A 26,286-nucleotide genomic window follows, 5' to 3' on the forward strand; every position below is an offset into this window, starting at 1 on the left:
CTTCTCTCCCTGCAGGAGCCTGAAGGCGATGTGGAGCTTCATATCAGCTCAGACACGCTGATTCAAACTCCTGTTAGAGAGCTGAGAGCCGGCTGTGGAGCGTCAGCAGCAGGTAATCAGAGCTGCTGTCTGTTCCCTCACTCACAGTCACTCCACAGGTGATGCAATATCACAGCCTGAAGTTTAGTTTGGTGGACTTCTTGGGAAACTTGACGGCGCTTTTGAGATGTCAGTCGGTATCAGGGCAGGTAACTTTAAACCGATATTAATATTGAATATGTTTTGTTGTCTTCTCCAGCAGCCCCTTCCCTGTGAGAGAGACCAAACCATTCAACAACGTCGAAAGTTGCTTACTTCAAGAGGAAATATGCGGAGGAGGAGGATTTACAGGGAGGCCTACATGGATATTTTCAAAAAGTACAAACCTCTAATTAACATTTTTCCAACCGCTCAAGTCAATCATCAACAAAGATCAAAGATCACGTAATTGTACATTTGTTTAACACTTTGCATGATGTCCAAAAGTGTCACTGATAATACTCGACTTTTTCTCTGCTTCTATGCAGATGATATATTTGTGTTCGTGAGCATTCAGCTGAAATTAACCAGAACAGATTAACTAGCTACCAAGCTAACATCCTCTTAACTGTATCTCCTGTGTTAATAATATAACAATTACAAATAAAGCCAGCTAGGCAATGCTCGCTAACATTTGCCTACTAGCTACATTAGCTAACGTGCTAGCTGCTACGGTCTTGCTTCTATCCAACACCAGATAATGTCCATCACGTTATCACAGCAGATCTTTAGCTTAATGCATGTTCTTTCTTAACACTGAGAAAAAGTAAAAAGGTCCCAACACAAAGTGAAACAAGATGAATTGTTTTGAAATATTAGCTTAGCCAGCTTGAAAACCAGCGATTCCCAAGAAAAGACTATACCTTCCTGATAACCTTAATCATTTCAGTTAATTAAAAACAGGGGAAATGTCAAATCAACAAGGTGAAAAATATCCACTCAGTACATGTTCATGATGAATCCCAGTTTCTTTTTCTGCTATTTCTGTTTTCAAGGACTCTGATGAAGACGCACATTGCGTCAGAATGTTGTTCCTTTGATAAAGCTGGTTGTGTAAATCCTTGTGCTTCATTTGTGGAGAAGTTGAAGCGAGTTAAACTTCTTCCTTCAGGCGTTCTTTAATATTTCAGGATGTGTGTGTGCAGCTTGACGATTGCCTCAAGTCAAAAAAACCCTGTAATATCTTCTCATGTTTCCTTTGAATTGTTTCCCCTCTGAGAAACACGTCGTGTCACATCGTTTCCTAAAACGTTGTGGTTGATTCATGAACTTTGTGAAATCTGGCTCAGGAGTCAGGAGTAATGTTTTAGTTGTATTATGTTGAGATTAAAACATGAATCTTTTATATACTTCATGAGCTGCAAATCTCATTTTATTCTGCTCATGTCCTCCTTTTAAACTGTGTAGAATAAAACTGTGTCACCTGAAAATGTAGAAGCACAAGCTGACGCTCTGCCTTTGTGTTTTTCACCTGCAGCACCTGATACTGCAGGAGGACCGGAGCTGCATCCTGAAGCTGTCCCTGGAGAAGCTGAGGTTCCTGGAGGACCCTGAGGCCTACCTGAGGCGCTCCGTCCTCATCAACAACCTGCTGAGGAAGATCCACCATGAGGAGGAGGAGCTGGAGGCCGAAGAAGAGGAGGAGGAAGAAGAGGATGAAGTAGAAGAAGAGGAAGAAGAGGAGGAGGAGGTTATAGGAGAGCGGGGACAGCGGAGGCTGCTGTACCCGGACAGGACGAGGGTGAAGGTGCTGGTGATGGACTGCTGCTCTCCAAAGTTCGGCCTGGAGGAGCTGCAGCATTACCGGCTGGTGCCCTGTTACCCGTCAGCCGGATGCCTGTACAGCCTGGGTACCTGCCCGGGACTCTCCCCCAACCACCAGGTCCTTCTGTACAACCTGGACGACAACGGCTGACTGTCTGGACTTCGCTGTGTCGCCTCTTTACAAAGCTGGGAAATGCCACCAGAGGTCACGCTGTGGACAGAGATCACCAGCAGGAGAGCCGCTGTAAATTTGAGGGACGCGTGTCGTCGGGTGTGTTTGTTCATCGCCTCGCTCGGAGGCAGCGGTGGATCTGAGAAACCCTGATTCTTCTTCTGCCTCAGGATCAACAGGGTCTCTGATGTCAACGCTCTGTCGCAGCGTCACTGCCATTTATAATGTGAGAGACTTGGGAAAAAAAAAAAGAAGGAAAAAAAAACAGGCGGGAGTTTTGATTTGCTGTTGATGTTGTGTCTCTGATTTTTATTGTTCTTGTTGCTCATGTGAACCGTGAGCAGATTCAGGGATTTACAGACTGCAGGCTACCTTTGATGCACCTCGGCTTGCGTGGAGAATATACGCTGATGATATGCTTCTGTTATCTTTTTATGCTACTGTGTGGTTTATGAAATACTCTGTGTAACATTCCCTGGACCGTGTGAAGATACTCGTCCTCTGAGGTGCGTTCACTGCCTGCGGGAAGACTGTTTCTTTCTCTCTCTGTATTTGATGTCCCATGTTCATTCAACTGGCTGTTTTCATTTTGCATCACGTTGCTGCCCTCTGCTGGGCAAAGAACTCATTTTGAAGTGGCCGATGTGTCCAAATGTGTTGATGCAAGCGAGCATTTAGCATTTAAACCACTATATTAACATTTAAGCACATTATAATGCAGTTATATGAGGTTAAAAGGGTTTATTCATGCATTTCAACACATATAACTCATAAATGGAGGCTGGTGTATAAACATAACAGATACTAATATAGTGAAATACAGATATAATAATGTAAAGCCATTAAAAAAAGAACATATAACCTCTCTGCAGGAAGTTGAATACAAATACAGTCATGTAGAATAGATGAAAAGGCTAAAAAAATATAAAAGTAGTGATTTTTAATTCGGTGCTATATTTTGTTCCAGGAGTCAGGAGCACTAAAATTAAAAGCAGTCTTTGTAAGTTTCAGACCTGAACTGTGGAAAATAATGTTTGATTTATAAACTCATGTAAAATGAAGTTTCTAAGCTCTTCAGTCGTATGACACACGTCTGTTTTGATCATTCAGGGACTTGAATATGCAATCATGTTCTGCAGCTTCGATCCGTTAAACAAACCAGCGTTGTTTCTTCCTCTGCTGAGCTACTTTTATTCAGTGGATCATATGTTTCTCAGAAAAAATGTTATGATGTCATGATTTAATAATGTGAGACTTCGATTTACAGTACTGTTTTGGACACATCTACCTGGTCACTAAGGAAATAGGTCAGAGGAAAATATTATAATAAATAGCTTTAACTTGCTTAGGAAAGCTCAGATGTAGTTAAAAATTCACATGGAAGTCTAAAAACAACCAATAAGATCTTTTTAAACACAAAGATAAACTTCCTGCTGTTCACAGTGACACAAACAACACATTTTGACTAGTTTAAAAAAAAAAAAAAATAATAATAATTCTGGTAAATATATCCATTCTCGGACAAGGCAAATGTAAATCTTTGACGTTAATGAGTCAGACTGAAACTTCAGGTTCTCCTGAATCAAACGGTGTGTGACACTTTATGCTGACTGCAAGAATAAAGGGAGAAAAAACTAAATAAATTGAGGAAAGTCAGTCTTCAGTTAACTATAAATTTACTGTTTGTTAATGATACTTATTAAAGTAGGTTAGCTAACTACAAAACAAACATTTATATCTGAATACAGTTATAGTGTGCTATAAACCATATATTAAATGTCTGTATGGTGGTTGTAATGCTAAATAGTGGAGGTTAAAGTAAATAGTTAATGAAAAGGTTATAATCTAATTTCCCTTTTTAGTTATGTTGGAAGGAAAGTCAGGTTTTAATTTTTGTGGTTTTAAAAAAGGAAAATGGCGTCTTTCCTCGTTCCTGCAGCGCTAAGAAGCCCCAACTTTGATTTTCTGTTACCAAATTATTTGTTTGTGAATTATTCTCAGCCTCATGGTGTTTTAAAGATGAATTTCAGAGAGCAGAATGTCTTTAAATCGATATTATAATCCATATTATCAGTCTTGGCTCCACAGCAGCTGAAATCTTGCTACGAGGAGTTCATCTGAATTGTTGGAGGATATTTTATTATTTGACGCGTGCTTTAAAAACTGGACTTCTTTATGACAATGATTCATCCTTTTCCAGCGTCTCTCTCTGTGTTTTCAGTGTTCGGTCTCTGTCCAGGAGTTTAACCTGGTTTGAAAATTTTTGCATCTTGAAAACAATCACTGCAACAAAAAAACAACCACAACAACAACACACTGCAGGACAATACTAAAGAGACGTTTGATATTTTAAAACAAGAATTTATATTTTGATGAAAATGCATATTCCATATTTAAGATGAAATATTTTGAAAAAGGGCCATTTAATTTTTTTTTTCAGGTGATTATTAAATAAAGTATGTAAGGTGACAAAGTTGTTTTTGTGTTTTGATGAATCTTTTTCTTTCTTTTCAATATGTTTAATGTGTTTTGTTTTTATTTCACAGGTAAATTTAAAAAGAGGTGTTAATTGTGCCAGAAAAATGATAGGCTGCAGGCTGAGCGCGGTCACGTTACGTCGTGACGTCGGGAGCACGTTTATTATACGTACGCGCCGGAATTGCTGCTGCCTTCAAGCACTCCTGCAAGGCTCGGATTTTGGACGTTCGGGGGAAATGCTCTAAATGCACACAAACTATCCACTCTCAGAACAACATTATAACAGTAGTTTGTGAGAAAATATCCTGCATTTTTCAAAGTGGGTTATTTTCAATATACCGTGTTTGAATTTGTACTGAGATTGCCACAGATTTTAAACAAAGGAAACAGTGTTTTTAAAATAACTTAAAATAACTAAGGCAAATACAGTAATTGTCATACAGAGATAAGGATATCATTGAAACAATAGTGTGTGGAGATGATGCAGCCGCAACACTAAACACAGATAACAGGAAATAAAAATACCTTAAAAATGGAAACGCTCAATGGAGCAAGTGAGCAACTGAGATATAGGATTTACAGGTTTGTAGCCTTCTTATTCTTTTTGTTCATATATTTCAGTTACTTAAAGGATGAGAGATGAAACGGTCCCCAAGAAATAGCCTACAATACAGCACTTAGAATTTGAGTAGATTGTACTTTTGGGTGAACTTTTTCCTTTAAAGTTGTAAAAATTGATCTAATTGAAACTGGAATCAGTTTGCAAAATAACCATTGTTTATGTTTGTTATAGTAGCAACATGTAGTTGACGCCAAAGGTTGCTTTAAAACCTTTAAAGTCATACTAAAATGGAGTCCTGAATGAATGTGCGCCCGCTTCACGAAGAATGACGAAATCTCCGACAGCACGTAAAGGCAGCAGGAAAGGCGCGCGCTCGGACGGCTCCGTGGATCTGTCAGTGCAGGACTCCACTCAGGTAGCGGGACACTGAACGCATCCTGTCGCACAAGAACCGAGCCGTTAGTGGGTTTTTTGTGTTTTTTATTCCACTTTTAAAAGCTTTTAATCGCTTCTTAGTTAATAACACAAGCCGTTACAACTTGTTATCGCTTAAAAACGGTCCGGGCTTCACTTCTGAGTAGCGCTCTGCCGTGATGCACGGGTCGGCTAGCTAACGTTAGCCGGGGAGCTAGCGTTCATCATCGGGCTGTTCGGTGGGGAAAGTAGCGGAGTCCGAGCTCCTCGTTTCGGCGGTGCGGTGGCGAAGAAACCTTATTAAACATGGAGAGAAGTAGCCGATTAGTAGAAATCTTCAACTATCTGCAAGACCCACACCTTGTCGCCCGCTTCCAGAAATTTTGCGGGGTACGCGGGACGTTTTCGAGAACCGTCTCTGGCTCTGCTCCCTCCAGCAGCGGCGGCGGCAGCAAGGAAGCGGACCGGACTCACTCACACAACAACGGGGCATGCCACCATCCCATCACCGGGGGGAACGAGAGCGAAAGTGCGGCCGTCATCGGAGCTGATGAAGGCGAGTGCAAGGAGACGGCAGCGGCAGGTGCTCGGAGGAGGAAACAGGGAGAGGAAAAGGAGAATCTACCCCAGAACGGAGCGGTGGTGACCGCAGCGAACGCCGGGGGAGATACGCTCGGTGCGGGCAGTAACGGTCCCACCGAGCCCGCGGAGAAGGGCGGTGAAGTCCCGGTTAGCAGCACTCTGAAGCCGCTCCGCAAAAACTCTCTCACAGGTGATGCCGGGCAGGAGTTCCTGATTGAGAACCGGTTCCTGTTCTACCTGTTCACCTTCGGGACAGAGCTGGGTAACGAGCTCTTCTACATCACCTTCTTCCCCTTCGTTATGTGGAACATGGACGCCTTCGTGGCCCGGAGGCTGATCATGGTGTGGGTCTGGGTCATGTACCTGGGTCAGTGCACGAAGGACGTGATCGGGTGGTCCCGGCCCGCCTCACCTCCTGTGGTCAAAGTGGAGATGTTTTACAACTCGGAGTACAGCATGCCCTCCACACACGCCATGTCGGGCACCGCCATCCCCTTCTCCCTGTTCTTCATGACCTACGGCCGCTGGGAGGTACGTGAACGCACCTTAACTCTCTGTCATAGATGTTCTGATATTTGACTCTCAGCAGGAGCAGAGAATGAGAAGTTGACAGGAGCTGCTTCCTTTTCCAGAAGAGGAAGCAGAGAAAGTTCCTCTTTCACACCAGCGTGTGTTTACACATTGAGAAACACTAGAAATTGGTGAAAATCCAAAGAAAACTGCATCCAGAGAGCCGCACATGCTGCTGACCCTTCACCTCCTCACAGGGGCTGTGCAACTGCAAACAGATTTTATAACCCTAGATATTATATTATCGTTATAGATTAACAGCTGAATATAATCTTAAATGATGCCACAAACTGGTGCATAGCAGTATTTTGTGGCAGGAAGGAAAGAAGGATGGAATTTGCTTCATTAATGATTCAGTTTGAACTTAACCTAAAAAGGAATTCATGAGTCATTTATTAGTCAAACTCTTCCACATATGTTGGATTTTATATTTTCCTGCCGATCAATGCAGAAATGTTGAGTCGCTGACCTCATGACAGGGATTTAGTTTGTTAGTTCACATGATCACAGAGGACAGAATGAGAAAAAACCCACTTGGCGTTCACTGCTGTCGTCACGGCCTCAGTATCACTGTGACAGGTCGTATCTGTGGTCCACCAGTATACACCACACTTGTTATCATCTGCCCTTCTATCGTCAGGCTGCAGCAACACAAGCAACCATGTGCAAAGTGCCAACTCTTGATACAGGATCACTGAGACTTTGCCCTCTGAAGCGTCATTAACAATTAATGTGTGGTTGGCCCGGTGGATACAGTGACTGGAGCCTGGGCGCCTCTACAGCCGTATGAGCACATTAGCTGACTCTTTTACTGCTTGTAAGACAATGAAACCAAACTCAGTGTGGACACAACATGACAGAGAGTCTGCAGCCAAGTGACAGTCGCCTCGCCGGCTCATACACAAACAGAGAAGACGCCTTTTAGATGGATGAATAATGTAGAAGCCTCGTTGACACAAAGTTCAGCAACATTTTTCAGCTGTGTCACTTTTTTGTTCCAGCTTCCCAGTTTATTTTAGTCATCTTTAATAATAATCTGAATATTTATATAACTTTGGTTGGACAAAACATATCAGCTTTACACAGTTTCCCGACATTTCATCAGCTGAAAAAGATTGATTACCTGCAAAAATAGGTGGCAAATAAATCGATTATGAAAATATTTTGTGAAGCTCGACTGTTCTGCAACTTGAGCTAAATGCGTATTTGTTACATTGCTAACATGCGCGTTAACATGCTAACACTTATTGGACGTGAGGTTGGTGACATTGGTGCATAACATTTAGTAGATAAATCGATTAGTTTTTGCTTTTGTGCAGCAAAAATGTCAAACATTTGTTGGATCCATCTTCTTGAATTTGACGATTTGTTGCTGTTGTTTGTCATTTATGAGTTAACGAAGGGTCTTTGGGTTTTGGACTGTTTGTTGGACAGAAGAAGTGATTTAAAGACGTCACTTTTGAACTTTTTTGACACTTCATAGACTAAAAGATGACTCGACTAATCGTGAAAGTGCTCCACCAATTGATTGATTAGTTGTGGCCCTTTTAAAAGCTCAACAACTTCACACAAACTTTCACCGCTTCCTCGACTTTGGTCACTGAGTTTCTCTTGACGTCAGCTCAGATTCTGCCTCCGGTTCTCCAACACTGTTAAACGTTATGTCTCATATCGGTGGAATAACATTCCTGCGGTAATTTTGTTTTAACAAGCCGGTCTCTGTTGTTCTTTTCCTCACCTCCCATTCACTCAGGAGGAACAACACTCCATTGTGTTCAGTCTGTAAAAGCCAACACAAAGTCTGCATTGTCCACTTCCATTGTCTCGCTGAGCATCCACACAGTGAGGGAGGTGATCAACAAACTGCAGGAAGTCTATTTGATTTTCATAGAAAGGAGAGAGTAGTAGAATCTCTTCAGGGTCCCTAACTATATTTGTTGAGTCTTTTCTTGAGAAAATACCAGTATCGGCCACATTTCACTCATTTAGATTCAATATCTTGAATAAAATAATCTTTTTCACTATTTTCTGACATTTTATTGACCAAACAAACATTTTTTTAGCGTACAAAACATAAAAACAAAACATATTCACAGTGGCCAAATGACAAACAGTGTACTTTTGTCCTTGCTGATCTGAGACTCATCTGCAACGATAATCTGCAGTCGCAGGCCTGTAAAGTTGAAGGACTTTTTGTCACGCAGATTCTGTTATTGCTGTGGCTGTCATCCAAAAAGTCGCCTGATGTTCAGCAGTCTTAACTTTGCTGTGGGTGAAAAAAAAAAGCCCAGAGTTTTTGGAAAGAGAAACGCGTGGGATCTCAGTATTGTGTTGCCGGAATCACAGCGGGCGAGAGCAGAGGTGGGATTGATTTACGACACTCTGCCTCCCCGTCTGTCTGCCAGAGGAGGAGATAAGAGGGCCGACCCCCTGACCTTCGAGTGTGGGACTCTGCGATAAGATTGATTCGGTGTCTAGTGTTCTCGAGGTGTCAACGGGTCTTTCTCTTCTCTCCGACCTGAGTTTGAAAGAGCAGAAAATAGTGTAGAAAAGCGGGAGAGTGTCTGTTCTTCATTCAGAAGCAAAACAATCTGTACTCAGAATCTCAGGATACAAACTGCTGACGTATTCGTGTTGGACAGCAGATAAGACTCTCACTGTATGAGCCTGATGCACTCACGTTTATTTTGGTAATCAAAGATATCCTTATTGATCTTATCTTACCTATCTAATCCTTCATCGAGTTAATAGATATTAAAAAAAACAGCCAAGACTGTGACGTGACTTCAAACTGTTAGAAAGAAGTTGAATGGAAATGTTTAATGTCTGGCCGTCCCGTTCAGTCCGATCTGCATCGTCATGATCTCATCTTCCTAAACGGTTGACTTCCTCTGTTAATCCGTGGCTGTTCTGCTGCCTCGGACGACTTGTTTCAGCAGAGCCGGAGTGTTTGGATTTGGAGGAGTCTCAGTCAGACAGACGGTCCTCCTCCTCCTCCCATCACACCACCGCCCTCATCTCCAGCTCAGACAGTAACTAGAGCCAGATGTGTCTCTGTGGAAGATACTGGGGAGAATCAAATAAGGGAGGGGACGAGGGTCAAAACAGAAAAAAAAAAAGAGCAGCTCGAGGAGTGGAAAGTAGAGAAGAGATTAGACTCGATAGATGAGAGGAGATTAGACAAGACGAGACTCGAGGGCAAGAGATGAAGAAAGCAAAGAGGAGAGACGAGGTTAGAGGCGAGGAGAGAGGAGGGGATTAATACCGAAGAGTGATGAGGAGGACGAAGGATGGAAGAGGAGAAAACAGACTCAAGGCAAAGAGTGCTGGAGAGATTAGAGGGGAGAGAAGGACGTGAAGGAAATCCAAGAGTTTCAGAGCTGCTCGAGTGAAAAATACGAGCGTGTTTTTATCAGATTTTGGGATATAAATTCTCATTATGTGGTCCGGTGGAGTCAGAACAGAAAACATTATGGTAAACAGGCTTTGTGTGAGACTTCCTCTCCCTGAGCGGCACCGTTACGTGGGAACAGTTCAGCTTTTCCTGCGAGCATGAATGAATTTAACTGTATAGCGTTTCCTTAACTTCCAGCACTGAGTTTTACATTGTGTTTTTCATACAGCGTGCAAATACACATCGACCTAAATCCTCTGCTGTTGCAGTCAGAAGAGGGAAAGTTTCAGAGTTTCAGTCCTTTGTAAAGAGCAGCAGAAGACTTGTATGACAGAGGGGCTGTAAACAGGAAACAGCGGCCTGATCCATTCAGTTATTAGATATAAGTTCAGATGTATTTCATTCTTTTGACTGCAGCCAGTCCTTGTTAAATGTTTGTGCAGGGAATAATGTGAGAACATCAAGAGGAAACCTTCTCTTCTGCTGCGTCCCTTTCCATTTTAAAACCATTTCTCATGTTGACTTTTAAAGCTGCAAATGTATGAAGTAGCAGCTGCCAAATTAAACATTGTAACAGTGATTTTATGTAGCTGGATAAGGGCTCTTGTATTTTCCTGTGGTGTTATCAGCTTACAGCAAAACAAGAATATTCACAAGTTTGGTTTGAAACCCACAAACCCGGCTAGCTTACATCTTGGCAGTGTTGAGAGTCACACACACACCCTGACTGCGAGCCGTGTGGTTTGGGTGTGTGTATGTGTGTACAGTATGTACAGTATACGTCACGTGAGGAAGCGAACCCTCGGCTGAGTCAATGAGCAGTGTGCAGAGAACCACAGGCCACACAAAAAAAACACCACGTCCATAAACCTTTGCATGAGGCGACGGCCGCTTCACCGCCGCGGTCAGCGGCGCGAAGCCAGAGTGAGCAGGCAAACGTGGCCGTGAGACTTGATGACACGGGCTGTGTTTGCTCAGGGACAGAGGAGACTGATGGAACAACATCTCCACAGTTGGATTCCTCCTCTCTGCTCTCTCCTCAGATTTGATGCTAGTCAAACACAGTGTCAGTCTGAGCATGTCGGGCGGCAGCGTCTGAGCGAATCCACACACAGAAAGAAGGCTGTTTCTCAACCAAACCTCCCTCAGCGCTGACCTCATTTTGAAAGAGCCCTCAGTCTATAATTGACACTTTGAAGTGCAGCCTGGTGGTTTGGGAAACACCTGTAGGAGAGGCTGACAGGAGCAGCCTGACTGAACCAGACAGGCTCATAATGATGCAGCAGCTTTTGATCAGCTGTTGTGTCTTGTCCTTCTTGAGTAAGACGTCTTTGTCTGCTGACTGTAGGATCAAAATGGCTGCTAAGGAAATTAAGTGTCATTGTCATATCGAATCTGCTGCTGAAAATGAGTCCCAAGTTCGTAAACTCTTAAATATGAATATTTTCTGGTTTCTTTCATCCATCTATGACTTTAAACTGAATATATTTGGGTTGTAGACAAAAGGAAACATTTGGGGATGTAATGTTGGGCTTTGGGAAACACTGATCAACAGTTTCCATCATTTTTTGACTCTGTGTAGACCAAACAACTACGACAGATACATAAACCGATGATAATTGCTAGTTACAGCCCTTCTAGACATCAGGGCTTCATATTAACAGATGCAGTTTGATTTGTACGTATTTGCAAGTGAAACACGTCAGTGATGGTTATTTACATTTCCATGAAGTACGAGCTGTGAAGTCGACACATGCCTTTAGATAAATGCAGGCACATTCAGCTGTGGTTACTTCACTGACCTTACCAACAGCTATTTTGGCAGATAAGCAGCCATTGTTTGGATACAGAAAATACATTAGTCCAGTAAAATACTAAGAGGCTGGAGTTCAGCCATCGTTGGCACAGAACAGCCGCCTATCTTTCCATCCATCAGGGTGTAAAACGGCCTGTATTAATAGTTGTTATGTCTTCTTTCAGTTGGCTGCAGGTTTTAATTCATCACTTTGAAACGCAGACTTCAGGAGGAAATCTGACATTGTTGCAGCAACATTTCAACAAAGCAGATAACATGCAGATAAACGTTACAGGCTGATAGACTTTCTGCATGGACAGCAGGTTCATAAAGTGAAGCAACATATAATCTATGATCTGAACTAAAAAGCCTGTTTCTAAGGAGATATTTCTCATACACGCATCATAAAACCTTATATTATCACCTCTAGTTGTACTATAACCTGTCCCTGTGCAAGATAGTGACACAAGCCCACTTCCTAACATATTATAGGTGTTAAAGTCTTCAGTTTTCAGTTGAATCACTGATGTGAGGCCGCACTGTGAAACAATCCTCATCTCTGTTTTAATTAGCATCAGCACCATCAAACGGCTGTGATGAGTCATCCCTCCCTGAAGGCTGCAGTCACAGTGTTTTTGTGGGATTTTTCTGATGTGTGAGAGGAACTCTGAGCTATCTCAACAACGAGAGCCACAGCCAGCAGAACAAAAGGCTTTCAGCAAGTGTTGCAAACCTCAGCAGCTTTCATCCGTCGTCTCTGTCTCTCGGCTCGACTGTCACTCATTTCCTTTTTCTTTCATTCTTTCGATCCGTCTGTCTGCGTTTTCACCACAGACCTGCATGTTTGAATCTGAATTGCTGCTTTATTTAGAGCGTAAACTATTATGTAGTAAATCAAGTGAGCCGAAAGAAAATTGCTGTGTCGTTAGGCAACATTTACATGTTTTTCAAGGATGAAACCCAAATACGTCTTTGTTTCAGCCTTCGGTTTTATGTGATAATAGACTGAATATCTCTGTTGTGACCTCTGCACACATGTGTCAGTCACAGCTGCATACAGTGTTTAGATTCCTCACCAGATCTCCAGGCAGAATTGAAATAAATTGAACTTTGACCCTGGATTCTCTCTCTGACCTGTATGATGAAGGTCTGCAGCGATGGGAGATGGAAATATTGAACGAGCTGAATTCACTGTTGTCTGATTTCCCGACGTTTTGTGACTCAACACTTTAATCCTTCAGGAGTTTCAGAGAGAGCACAAAGAAATAAAGTTAAAGATTATTATTAGATTATTATAAGAGCTGCAATGATAACCCAATTAATCGATTAGACTGACCGAGTCGTTTGAATCCATTTTAGTGTAAAGACTCATTGGTTCCCTTTAAATTTTCTTAGTTTAGGTTTTATTAAAAAAAAAATTGTAGAAGCACTTTACTGATACGATTATTTATGTGATATTCATTCATGTATGTATGTTTTAAGATGGTGTCTCATTATTTACTGAACATTAACACATTTTCCTCTGCTGCGTCAGACATTTTTCATAACCGCGAAGCTTTATGAAGAAGTTTCTCTTCTTCTGGTATAAAAGTGAACAAACTTCTAAATTGCATTCTGTGGGTTTTGTCTCCATATGGTTTTCTTTACTTCGCTCGTTCCTGCTGACGTCTCTGGATCTGATTTTGAGCCATGTGTACGTGTGGCCCAGATCAGAACTGCAGAACCAGGACCCAGCGCAGCTTTCTGCACTTCAGAAAACAAATAATCGGAGTCACACGGAGGGAGAAAGAATCTGACTTTTGACACTTGGAGCTGCAGTTTGAACGCAGCCTTTCTTCTCTTCGGCAACATCTGATAAGGAAACAGCAGAATCACTGAAATATTTATGAGGTCCGTTGAGCCAGAACACATCGGCAGATAATCACCTCCACGACATCGCTGCAGCATTTTATCTGAGCCTTTAACGTTCTGTGCATTGAGCATATTGACTCCAGTACACACAATCATTTTATTATCCTTATGTTATCTGCTCAGAACAATAAACAGGCAGCTTTTATGTATTTATGCCTCGATGCAGAGACTCATTATCAGATCAGATACATTATGTATTGCATCATCTGAAGCATGAGAGCAGATAAAAGACGAGTCGACTTTATTTGCATTAAGTTGAACGCGGCTTTAATATTGTGTAATAATATGAACTCTGTAAACTCTCTCGTACCTTCAGAGTTACTCACCAAAGCTCTAGTTCATCTTTGAGAGCTGTAACGTGGCAAAGCTGTTTTTGTAACCTACCTGGTTTCGTCTTTGTGTCGTTGTCACTATTAATTAATAACCTCAAATATTTGATGGTCACAACTTCTGAAATATGAAGATCAATTTACCTCTTTCTGTCGTATATCATCAAATTTCATTCAGTAGCTTTTGTCAAATAAAAAAAAAAATCTGCAAACTCACTCTGAACATGTTAGAGTTATTTGTTATTAGAAAGGAATTGAAGCATTAATCTGTATTCCAGGTTCTTCTGTTTCACCTGTAAACACTGTGAAGCTGTGTTGAAAAAGTCTCCTTTCACCTCCACAGTATCCGTTCTCACTGGGCTTCAGCTTCGCTCTCTGCTGGTGTCTGGTGGTCTGTGTTAGCCGGATCTACATGGGGATGCACTCGGTCCTGGTAAGTCCACACACACACACACACACACACACACACACACACACACACACACACACACACACACACACACACACACACACACACACACACACACACACACACACACACACACACACACACACTGAGGTGCGAGCCTCGCCACCTGCAGTGTCCGTTTGGTGCCGTCAGCAGTTTGAACGTGATAGCTGATTTGTGGGGAACTGAATCCGACCGGCAGTCACCTCGGCTCCATAACTGGGCGGGTGTCAGGTTCTGGTGTCAACCGGTGTAACTGTAGAGGTCCGACACACAGAGCAAAGACACAAACTTAGAACACAAGAACATTTGAGAATACAGTGAAAATGTTTCCTAGGCTTGGGTCAGTATTAGATATTATCGTTCAGTGACTTTTCTTCACTGAACGTGATTCTGTATTTTAATTTATTCCAGTGTTATTTCTCACCTGGACGTTCAGAGGGAGGGAAACCAGTGACACAGCAGCTGCACTTATATTGTATTCTTTGCACCACAGTCTTAATTTAAAAGTTTTTTATTTAATATTTAGTTATTTCAAGGTGTTGTATATGTTGCTGCAGAGGCAGAAGTGATGAAATAGTCTATTGTGATATTTGGGCGGGACAGTGTTGAGAGATTGCAGCTCGATATGGTGAAAAACAAAGTAAGAATCGTGGCGTGATACTTTAAAATGTCCTAAACTGTTGTGTTGGTTGTGTTATTTGTTTGGTGTGATTATCTGGCAGGGTGTGAAACAGGAAACTGGCAGGAGATGGAATCTGAACTTAAGCCTCCAAACAATAGTTTTTCCTGCTTTAGAAATGTGGAGAAAACAACTTTAGTCCACCAACATCTGCTGCCAGGTGTCTGCAGGACTGTTATTTGTGTTCTCTCACAGAGTTTTCTTATATACACAGAAGAGATGAAGGAATGAATTTCTAGTTTAATTAACCTCACAGTAAATCTAGAACATACATGATACCTTCAACGTGTTTAGGCCTGTGTCAGTCTGTGGTCAGTGCAGATGTAAAAGGTTCAAACAATAACAGGAGCAGCATCTCACCATTCTTCCTGGAGAAGCATTGAGACACATTCATGCCTGCAAAAACCTGCTCCTGCTTTTATCTGCTGCTGTCACGTCAGCAGGCTGTTTTGCCGACAGCAGGGCTTTGCTTGGATGAGATCGCTGCTGCACAATACAGGTACAGTCATGAAAAACACCATCCAACACCACCAGGTCCGGTGGGTGTGGTCGCTCCTGGTGCCCTGCAGCTTTACAGTAAGTCTGAGTTGTGAGTGACAATAGAAGAGGTCACTAATAGCTGCTTTTCTTATGGTGTTGTTGGTGCTGCGATGTCTGCAGCAGACACACCTGTATTATTATTAGTAATGCTTTGTGTTTCTGATATTTCCTCCACCAAGGAGGTTCTGTTTCCACCCGTTAGTTGGTTGATTTGTCGGTTTGTCAGCAGGATTACGAATTTCCATGAAACTTGGAGGGAGGTTGTGTCTCGGCCAAAGACGTTATAAAACATCTACCATTCTCACACTGGATTAACACAAATATTAATCTAACACACCATGTCGCCTAATTCAACAGACCTCGAGCCCCAGATGTTGAAGACTCAGGCAGATTATTTCAGCTCATAAAAGTCATAAAAATCTTCCAGATGTTTGTCTGTGCGTCCATCTGTCCACGCGGCCGTCACATTAACCCTCGTTTGGGGTAATTTCCCTCACTGGTAAATGATGTCACTGTTGACTGCGCTGTCTGTTGCTGTGGCAACAGTGTGAGAGGGACTGACGGATGATGGTGGACCAGCAGACATTACAGTGCGCTGGCCGTCCTCCCACACAGACTCTAGAAGGTAACTCCACATCAGAGACTCTCTGTAAGGGCTTTCTGTGGCTGCCCGCAGGCGCTGAAGACCACGTGCACATCTGCCGGCTCATATCTCACCACCGCTGTAGGAGAAATATCCCTGTTTTCTCCTCCTGATAAACGAGGCCTGACCTAGAAAGAAGCATTCAAGACGATTAATTCATCTGGTTAATTAGATTCACAACTCACAGAGCAGAGCTGAGTCATCCTGGAGAGCTCAGCAGCAACCTGCGGCACGCCTCATTGGTCCTGGCAGTTCACCAGCTTCACGTTCGACCCGGAACCAACGATCCCACAACTGTCAGACATGTGACACCCTCAGCTCATTTGCCTGAGCGGCAGCTTGTTACTGTGATTGCGATTTTGACAGTGAGACGGCATTTAAATGAGTCTTATCTCAATAACTAACATTAAAGATGGTGGATTAGAGTTTCTCGTTATCAAACTAAATATTTGTTTGGGTAGAAAGTGAAGCAGATTTTAGTTGTGTAACTTAACAGATGTTAACTGGAAGCTAGTTAACAACATGCGACTGTGTTTGTGGGATTGTGCCTGTGTTTGGGTTCAGTTAAGCCTCTCTTACGTCAAAACTCCCCAGAAATATACTCTTTATATTTCCTCCAGTTGCTTCAATTTTCCTCTCGTCTCTGTGACGTGGTTACGTATTCTTGAGATCCCTTTCCCTTGTATCCAGTCTAACCTCACGTAATACACCTTTACACAGCAGGTGCAATGCGAGTTCTAGAAGAAATAACAACCTTTGAAATTAAAGGCAAGAAGACGAGTGAAACCTGTCTGAACCACACAAAGCGTGACGCCTCCTCCACTCTGCAGACGTATCTGCGTCCTCTCTGCAGCAGAGGATGCAGCTCCGTCCAGCGACTAAAAATAAAACACACAGCAGTGCATTGTTTGTCTGTTTACAGTGAGGAAGCATTAAACCACCTGTTTCCTTCCTGCAAAGTACTTTTACTATTTATTCCTGTTACAGTTTGTCCTCCACATGCGTCTCGCTCCTCTTCCTCTTCCTCCTCCTCCTCCTCTTCCTTCTCTGGTTCCTGGATAAAAACCATCCTGTTGCTTTTCATTCTGGTCATTTTTCCTCACGAGGATGTAAATAATGTCTGTAACTGTAGCAACCGTTTCATTTCAGCTCAGGCCTGTCAGTTTGTCTGTAAGATCTAAATAATCCCTGTCATAAACTGTCCCTCTCAGTAAGCTCAAAGAAACCATATTTTTCCACATGTCTGTAATCTGTGTCTGATTCTTTCACTGCGTCCCTCAAACTATGTCGTACGTGTCATGGGTAAAGTATTCAAACCAAAGATGCTGTTTATTTTGCTTCATTACATCAACTGGGAAAAATCCTGATGTCTGATCTACGTTGTCCATCAGAGCCTTGTGATTCAGGAGTATTTAGGACGGAGCAGTCGGTTACTGCTCGGACTTTTTGATTTCAAAGCTTTTCGCCTGCATTATAACACATTTCTGACCGGCTACTTTCTGCCTGCTTCATCTCAAAACACTCCAGTTTAATGCCGGAGTACAAAGACCTGAAGTAGCTCCATCTGCTCCACAGTCAGACTGTGTAGACTGTTGTGTTTCAGGGAGTGGAGCTTGAACACATGGTGCGCCATTATCGTTCTGCTCAGCGCTGCAGGCCTGCCGGGTTCTCTGTGTGTTCTGGAAATCATCACGCCCAATAAAACAACTTCCTCCTCCACTGTTGTGCAGGAAGAGCTCGGAGACAAGAAACTGTTCTGCTCCTGATGATGTTGTTGACATCTGCTCCCCGAGCACTTTCACACAGTTCTGTTGGTTTAAGTCCAAAACGAGAAGAGAATCTGAACCCTGTTTGTTTGGTGAATGGTGGATTAGAGTTTCTCGTTATCAAACTAAATATTTGTTTGGGTAGAAAGTGAAGCAGATTTTAGTTGTGTAACTTAACAGATGTTAACTGGAAGCTAGTTAACAACATGCGACTGTGTTTGTGGGATTGTGTTTGGGTTCAGTTAAGCCTCTCTTACGTCAAAACTCCCCAGAAATATACTCTTCATATTTCCTCCAGTCGCCTCAGTTTTCCTCTGGTCTCTGTGACGTGGTTACATATTCTTGACATCTCTTTCCGTTGACCTTGTATCCAGTCTAACTGCACCTAAAGCTCATGTTTAGTGTGAACACACAGTGAAAGTAGAGGTAGTTAGAAAGCCCTCTGAGGCTGTAAGATGTCCGGTGACAACGATTTAAACATAATTTGAGTTGTATTAATGGTGGAGTGATTGTAGAGGAAGATGGCTGATTGATGTTGCTGTATGTTGGGTGTGCTCAGTGTTTTTAACATTCGACAGAAGTTCCTGACATTTTTCTAGGATGTTGAACTCTTCCAGGACACGTGAACCGCTCGTCTGGAGGGAGAATAGATCATTCACTTGCAGTCCAAACGTCCACAACTGCTCTCAGTTTGAATGGACGCTGATAGCAGGAACCATTAAGTCATTAAGGCTTCGGGTTGGACTGCAGGCTGGCTGAACATACAGTCTTCTTACTGCTGTAGTTCTGCTTCCACGGACACGATATCCTCTCATTTAATTTCATTATAAGGCACTTAAGATAAAAGCTTGTACCCAGGAACATGTACATGTTGTTCCTCAGGGCACCACGCCAGCCGCTCGTCCTCTTTCTGGGCATTTTAACACGAGGCAGCTGATTGTTCGGAGCTCCCTCTAGTTGTGTCAGTGGAGGAGAAAATTACAGACAGCTTAAAGCTTTCAGTGTGTGTCATTAAGAGAGAGAGAGGGCTGATAAAAGTTTGCAGCGGCAGCACGGAGCTGATAAATCAAAGGTTTCCTGTTGGTTATCTTTCTGCTGACTCACCTGTCATTGGTCGGACAGTAAAATGTGTCCTTGCAGTCGAGCGCGTCCAGTCAGACGGCCGGGACACGAGTCGCCTGCCAACATGTGACGCAAACACACCGTCTCTGGTACGTTTAGGTTAATGACTGACTGTGAGACCAGGGCCTCTGTCGACCACAACGTGTATTTAAGCAGCCAGATAGATATTTAAACTGTAACAGGACCTTGGTTTGCCTTCAGCGAGGTCGTCCAAGTGGGATAACCTGCCGGCTGAAATGTTCCAGCGCTTGGCTGGCGGACACAGACGGGTGTGAATTTACAGTAACACTCATTGATTTCTCTTCCAGGGAAAGTGAACACTGATAACACTCGTCTGAAGGAAAGAAAAAACCAGACACACCCGAATCGGACTGAAGAAGGACTATTAACTCCTGATTTACACTGTGCAGTCTGTGCAGCACATACACACTTTGAACAAATGTAGATAAATATAAAAATGGCCAAGAAAGGAAGTGGACTCAAACGCTCTTCATTTCCTCTCAGAAATCGTCACAAACGCTTCACTGATTATCAGAGTAGTTGCAGATTCATCTTCTTTTGATCAATCTATCATTACAGCTTTAAATTCTACCCTTCTGTCCTTTAAACTGATAAAAGAAAACTTAATATTCATGTCAGTAAGTCCAGAGACAGTGAGAAACACTCTGTATTCACCAACCTGACATGTTCATCTTTTTTCTCTTTATTAATAATCTACAAACCTTTTTGTGTGACCTGACGAGGATCCAACATAGATGTTTTTGTAACATTAGTTCATTGTGATTGTTATCGTCAACCGTTCGGGCTCCGAGAATCTCTAACTTTGATACTTTGACAAAAAGCAGCTTACATTAAACCCTGAATTAGGTTCTGTTAAAAACCAAAAAACTGCAGCGTTTCATTAATTCCAGGTCGCCTTTAAAAGTGATTAAGATGTTTTTGTTCTCTGAATCATCAGTTCACAAGTTCTTCATCAGCTTTGTGGTGAATTTGGGGAAATATGATGTGCAGGTTAAATGTTGTCACACAGTAAATCTGCAGCAGGAAGCCAAACTGTCAGTTTGCTGCTCGGTCGATAACTAATGACCTGTGTTCGAAGTTCACTGCCATGTTGAGCTCGCCGATTTCCCGTTTCCTGTCGTCGGTCAGCTTCCTGTATCCATCAGCAGAAAATGCCTCAATAAATTTCTCCTTATCGAAAGTTGTCTGACAACAATGGAGTTCAGATTTAAATTCAGTTTTTAGGGAAACACCCGTCTTCACTGATTCAACAATAATTTAGTTTGTTCTGCTTCTCTGATGTGTCCAGAGTGAACCCTCCTCCCAGACAAATCAATAGAGGATCTCTGAAAAACAAAAATAAACACGACCTCTGCAGTGAGCTTCAGATATTCAGAATCCATACGCACCACACACCACTACAGAAGTGTTACCTTCAGTGTCTGTCCGTGCTGTCAGACTAATACATACTAACCTTCTGTTCGTGTTGGTTTTCCCTCCAGGACGTGATCGCCGGCGTCCTCTACAGCAGCCTGATCCTGCTCTTCATCCTGCCGGCGCTGGATCTGATCGACGGCTTCAACCTGACCTGCCGCTACGCCCCGCTCGTCATCATCTCGCTCCACCTGGGCCTGGGCCTCTTCTCCTTCACCCTGGACACCTGGAGCACCTCTCGGGGCGACACCGCTCAGATCCTGGGCGTGGGCGCCGGCGTGGCTCTCGCCTCCCACGTCAACCACCTCCTGGGCCTGATGCCCGACCCGACGCCGGAGCAGCTCCCCTTCACCGCGCCCCCCCTCAGCGCCGGTCTGGCGGGCATGGCCATGCTGCGGCTCGTCATGGGCGTGCTGGTGCTGATGACCTCGCGGGCAGTGATGAAGGCCATCACCATCCCGCTGGTGTGCCGGGTCACCGGGGTGCCCTGCGACGACGTGAGGAAGGCCCGGCAGCACATGGAGGTGGAGCTGCCCTACCGCTACATCGTGTACGGGGTGGTGGGCTTCAACGTGCTCTTCCTGGTCCCGTTCCTTTTCAGCTGCCTGCAGATCTCCTGATCGGATGTTAGTTCACCGCCTGATCAGATGTTCACCAGGACCTCGTTCTTTAGTCCTCTGGGTCGGGACTGAAGCGGACTAAAGCCGAAACACTGATCTGAGCTGACGTGTGATCAGTTTTTTGGCTCTGGTCGTTTTCAGGAAGTGTTGGACTGTCCTGAAGGCCTCGACTGTTATCAGTTCTACCTGTGGCGACCCGTACCTGTTCTGTTCTTTAGTTTTATTTCAAATCAAATGAGACGGCTCCTCCTGATCCGGGGACACACCGAGCCACTCCTCCTCCACCAGCTTCATTCATCACAGAGCACAAAGCTTCCTAACAGTGGCCTCAGAGACTAAATATGCCACTGATTGCTACTGATAGATGACCTGTGTCTTTTTTATTATTATTATTATTATTATTAAGAGTTCAGACAAAGAACCACAGACTCCACATAGAGTTCATGGACTGCTGTGGACGAGTTCTTGACATAGTTTTTGAAGAAGAGCTGCAACTAAAAGTTATTTTGATCCCTCGAATTACTGAGTTAGTTGTCAGAAAATGTCCTCAACTGTGTTGACACACGAAAATATTCACTTATAAGAAGCTGGAATCTGAGAAATTTTAACTTTTGAACCAAATTAATCAAACAGAATTTATTAAATAGTTGACAACCAATTGATTAATTGTTGCAGCTTGAAACAAAACTCAGAAATACCAGAATTTCTGTGGTTTGGTTGCAGAAACAGTTTTTGGTGTCTGAACTTTGTGTGGTTCTTTGTCAGGAAGCGTCTTAATAATATCTGATCTTCCTCTTGTGTGTCTCAACTCTCAAAGCAATAAGATCCTTCTGATTTTATACTTTCTTATTCTTCTGTCAGAGTTTATACTCGGCCTGTTTCTCCTCGGCCTGTCGAGTGGACTCATCCTCGAGATGTTTTGATGCACAGTCTCTTCCTAAAGGGCTCTTCCACTCTGTCTCCATTCAGACAGTTTATCGTCTCTTCTCTGCGGAGGTTGAGTATTTTTCCTGTGACGAAGCCACGACCGGCACATACTGTACGATTCAGGAGGAAGTGTCACTTTGTCTGGGAAATGTACAGAGAGGTTTTTTTATTAATAGGAATTTGTCCACTTGGCTCAGCATTTCTTTTCTAACACTGTAAACTGACTTCCTGTCAGGGATGCTGTCGATGGCACGCAGCCACTTCCTGTTCAGTTCGATGCGCTCGTGTCGGGAGGCGGAGGAGGTGGAGAAAACGCTGCTCTCAGGAGAGAAGACGCGTGGAGCGCTGACAGTCGAGAGGACGGAGGAGAGAGGTCAGGATGAGGAAGGGATGACGACTGAACAGATGAGTTTAAAACAAAAGAGTTTCGTAGATTTCTCACAGGAGGAGAAACAGACGGAGCAGTATGATGTCACATCACAAAAAACACTTAAAAAACACACTGAGTCTTTGTAGTCAGGTTTCACGTCAACACAGTTCATTTTCTCTCCCTCAATTATTCATATTTGGTTCAAGAAGTTCATCAAATAAAATGTGACACGATCACAAACTCAAACATCGTTATTTCAGATTTAAACACGAGGGACGTATTGTGGCTTCTACGTCGACACTACACGACACTCTGGATCACCTCGCTGACATTTATCGATGGTGATCACTGGTGCAGCCACATGTGATGAATTAATAATAGGTGAATTATAAATAGCTACAGCCGAATGTCATGCAGCACATCGGCCTTTTCTTCTCACTTCTTTTTCCTGAAAACACGTCAGTAAAAGTGCGTTTACATCAAGAATGTAAAGTCATATTTCTGCCATTTTTATTCATCTCGCCTCCAGAAATGTTAAATATTGTGACTATAAACGGAGCGATAGTATTCAGTGGTATTCTTCTTACAAGTCTGTGATTCAGCCGATGATATGAAGGCAGTTAGTCCAGGACACTGGAGACTTAATATGTTATCACAGAACGAGACGACAGTTCGAGTTACTGCAGACAAACAGTTGAAGATTAAAGAAAACAGACTCGTCAGCCTCCACGTGGACTTTGACTCCAGCTTCTTCTCCTCCTGTCGTCCTCCACAGACCACTGAGTCTTTCTTTCTTTCTTTCTTTAGAAAATGAATACATTTATGACAGACTGAGTTGAATTTCAGAGGTGGGTCACCAGGTGTTGGTTAGATAATAACTAAGGACCACTGAGTGCCCCTTCAGCAGAAACACCGGTGATGCGTTCACTGTCTGACACATTTCACTGTCCTGTATTTTGAACTGAACTCTCGAGGCAATAACGACTGAACATCTGGACCGAAGCTTGATGTTTGATTCACACATTCCTCCTGCAGCAGACTGTGGGTGAAGTGCCTTGCTCGAGGGCAGTTTCAGGTGCTTCTGCCCTCTGCTGGGGACAATTCACCTGTCAGAGCTGAAGACCGACAGAGTCCAGAGACAAACAGACACTTCAGAGTCTTAATGCGCCTCAGTGAGAGCAGCAGGAGTCACAGCTGACCTGCTGTACCTTGTTGTTGTACGGTACTGTTCTGATATGACTGCACTGTTCCCAGAATGCACTGCTTCCCCCCCCCGAGCCTGGAAGAATATCTGAAGTTAATGTTAATCTGCGGAAACAATTTAATGCGATTTTTAACCAGATTTTAACCAGATTTTAACCACTGCCCGGCTCCTTTCACTTCCTGTGGCCTTGCCTCATGCACGAACATATTTCTGTGTGTTGAAGCCTTTTATTGTCTGTGTGGTTTCCTGTTTTTTCTTTTTGGTTTCGGCTGATCAACAAAACAACTTGTGTTCCTCCCGTGGCGGGATGAGGTCTCTGCTCATGACTCCATCAGTTCATGCAGAAACGTCTCTGTACATCTGCAGAGTCAGAACAAACTCTCCACATTTGACAAAACCAGAACCCTTCGACGTCTGTTCATATGTGACACAACGAGTAACCTCCATCTTAGATGAGTGAGGTACAGCAGTGATAAACCAGGATGAAGCTGTGAGTGTTTGAACACGTGTCATGTTTGGTATTTACGTCCCGGCAGCAGCAGGAAGTTTCCTCTGCAGATGGAGGAACGATCGAGGAAACGAGATGATAAATGAGATTAAACCAAACTTCCTGACACTGATTATAATAATCCTTTCCATTGTGACGCTCCAAAAGAGTGTGTGTGTGTGTCTGTGTGTGTGTTAACGACAGCAGAGCCGGCCCGAGGTGTTTCACAGGCCCTCAGATGGACTGGAATTTATTTATTACAATTTATTTCAGTTATTTAGATTAATTTCATTTGACAAACAACTTGACAGAAAACAAAAAGGTGTGTGAAATGTGAAAATAACATTGTAAAACGTTGAGAGACTGTTGAATCATTGGATCTCAGATTTTGTTGTTTGTCATCCAGGAAATCCCTAAATTCAGATTCTGTTTAATCCTTAACTTAATTTGTTTAAATCTAAAAGTGGATTTGGCTTCATCTTGTTTTCTTTTTGTTTGTTTCTTGGAAAACAAATAGTCGTTATAAACCCAAAGGTTACAACCCTGAATTATATTTGGTTTAATCCTATTTTTTTATTTTATTTGTTAGAACCTCAACTCAACAGAATATTATTTGCTTTAATCCCCAAATTTTCTCACGTTCACTGCATTAGTTTTATTGAGTAGAATTGCTCAAAATCTGATATAATCCCAAGAATTTTCTGTTTTAATCCCATGTCACAAAATCCTAAAACACGTTCCCACACTTTGAATTGTGTTGTGTTAAATTTCCTCCTTTTTTTAAAGAAATAATTTCACCAAACGTTCTGAAGACTCTGCTCAGGAAACCTCAGACACGCTGTTGCTTCAGCTGGTGAACAACATGAAGAAGTTTATCAGTAAAAGTTTAAATTATATATTTTGTGTTATTCACTGAACCCAGGAGCCGTCATGAAGGTCTCAGCTCCTCTGGGTCCGAGGGCCCGGCTCTGGTTGTCGTTTCTTCTTCTGCTCTCTTTTCTATAAAGACTTTTTATATCCAAACTCTTTCTTACGTTGACCAAATGTAAAGAGGTTGAACTGTGTCGCTGTAGCTCTCCACGCTTCTCTGTAGTGCCTTCCAGGAAGATTTTATATATTTACCGACTTCTGTTCTGACTCTGTTCCATCTTGTCGTGTTGCCTTTTGCACTTTGTCGCTGCGTTCTGTTTCTCTTCACGAAGAGAAAAAAATGTTTCCTGGTTGATAATTGTAGTAAATTCAAACCAGACTTTAGTTTCCTGCACTTCTGCCGTCACTTGAATTAGCAACAAGTGAGTCACTGTAGTCGAGATTTCAAAGTATCTGATTTTCATTCACTGATTGTTTGCATGAGAAAAATATTAAATAAGTTACCGATGATGATTTTTGTTTTTGTCCACAACCAAATAAGCCTGCGAGGGATTCTTCTGTTTGGTAAAAGAGACGAGTTTCATTCCAAAATGTCTCGCATCCGTTTCAGGAATAAAAAAGTTCTCAGTTGATGAATTATTTAAAATATTCTGGATCAGATTAAATGTTACGGTCAAGATTTATCTCTCTGTCCGAGCCGGTGTCAGTTTAGTTTTCATCTGGGAATTAAACTCTTCATATCTCAGTTTCAGTGTTGGGTCGTGTCCTGATCCGACGGACGTGTTTCACAGTATTGTTTTTATATTTCTGCAGGTTTTTATTGTTGGATTTGATCTTTGATTCAGAAATGAGGATCCGTTTCTGTCTGATTGTTCATTTGTGTGAAATTAACTGAAATAAAAATGATAAAAATAAATATTCTGCTCTTTGGTTATTTATCAAAAATGAAAGTCATCTATATTAATCCCACTTGATTAATATCTGGTTTTAAATGTACTTAAGTATCAAAAGTACACAAAAGTAAATGTATGAACTGTTTACTGTGTCGACTGACCATCATACTGATTTTTGGAATTAGTTTCTTTATTATATCGCTGATAAATGAATTTCAGAATCAGCTACTT

General features: G+C 42.7%; 1 protein-coding gene across 1 annotated transcript; it reads left to right on the top strand.

Annotated features, from left to right (window-relative positions):
- The first annotated feature begins 5,428 nt into the window (after positions 1 to 5,428).
- Positions 5,429 to 26,078, top strand: sgpp1 (sphingosine-1-phosphate phosphatase 1). The gene is made up of 3 exons (XM_037071414.1): positions 5,429 to 6,581; positions 14,393 to 14,482; positions 20,753 to 26,078. Exons 1-3 carry the CDS (start codon positions 5,775 to 5,777, stop codon positions 21,302 to 21,304), a joined length of 1,449 nt encoding a protein of 482 aa, XP_036927309.1. The 5' UTR covers positions 5,429 to 5,774; the 3' UTR covers positions 21,305 to 26,078.
- Positions 26,079 to 26,286: the final 208 nt, after the last annotated feature.

This window comes from Acanthopagrus latus, chromosome 16 (assembly GCF_904848185.1).
Source record: "Acanthopagrus latus isolate v.2019 chromosome 16, fAcaLat1.1, whole genome shotgun sequence".
In the NCBI taxonomy this organism is placed as follows: domain Eukaryota; kingdom Metazoa; phylum Chordata; class Actinopteri; order Spariformes; family Sparidae; genus Acanthopagrus; species Acanthopagrus latus.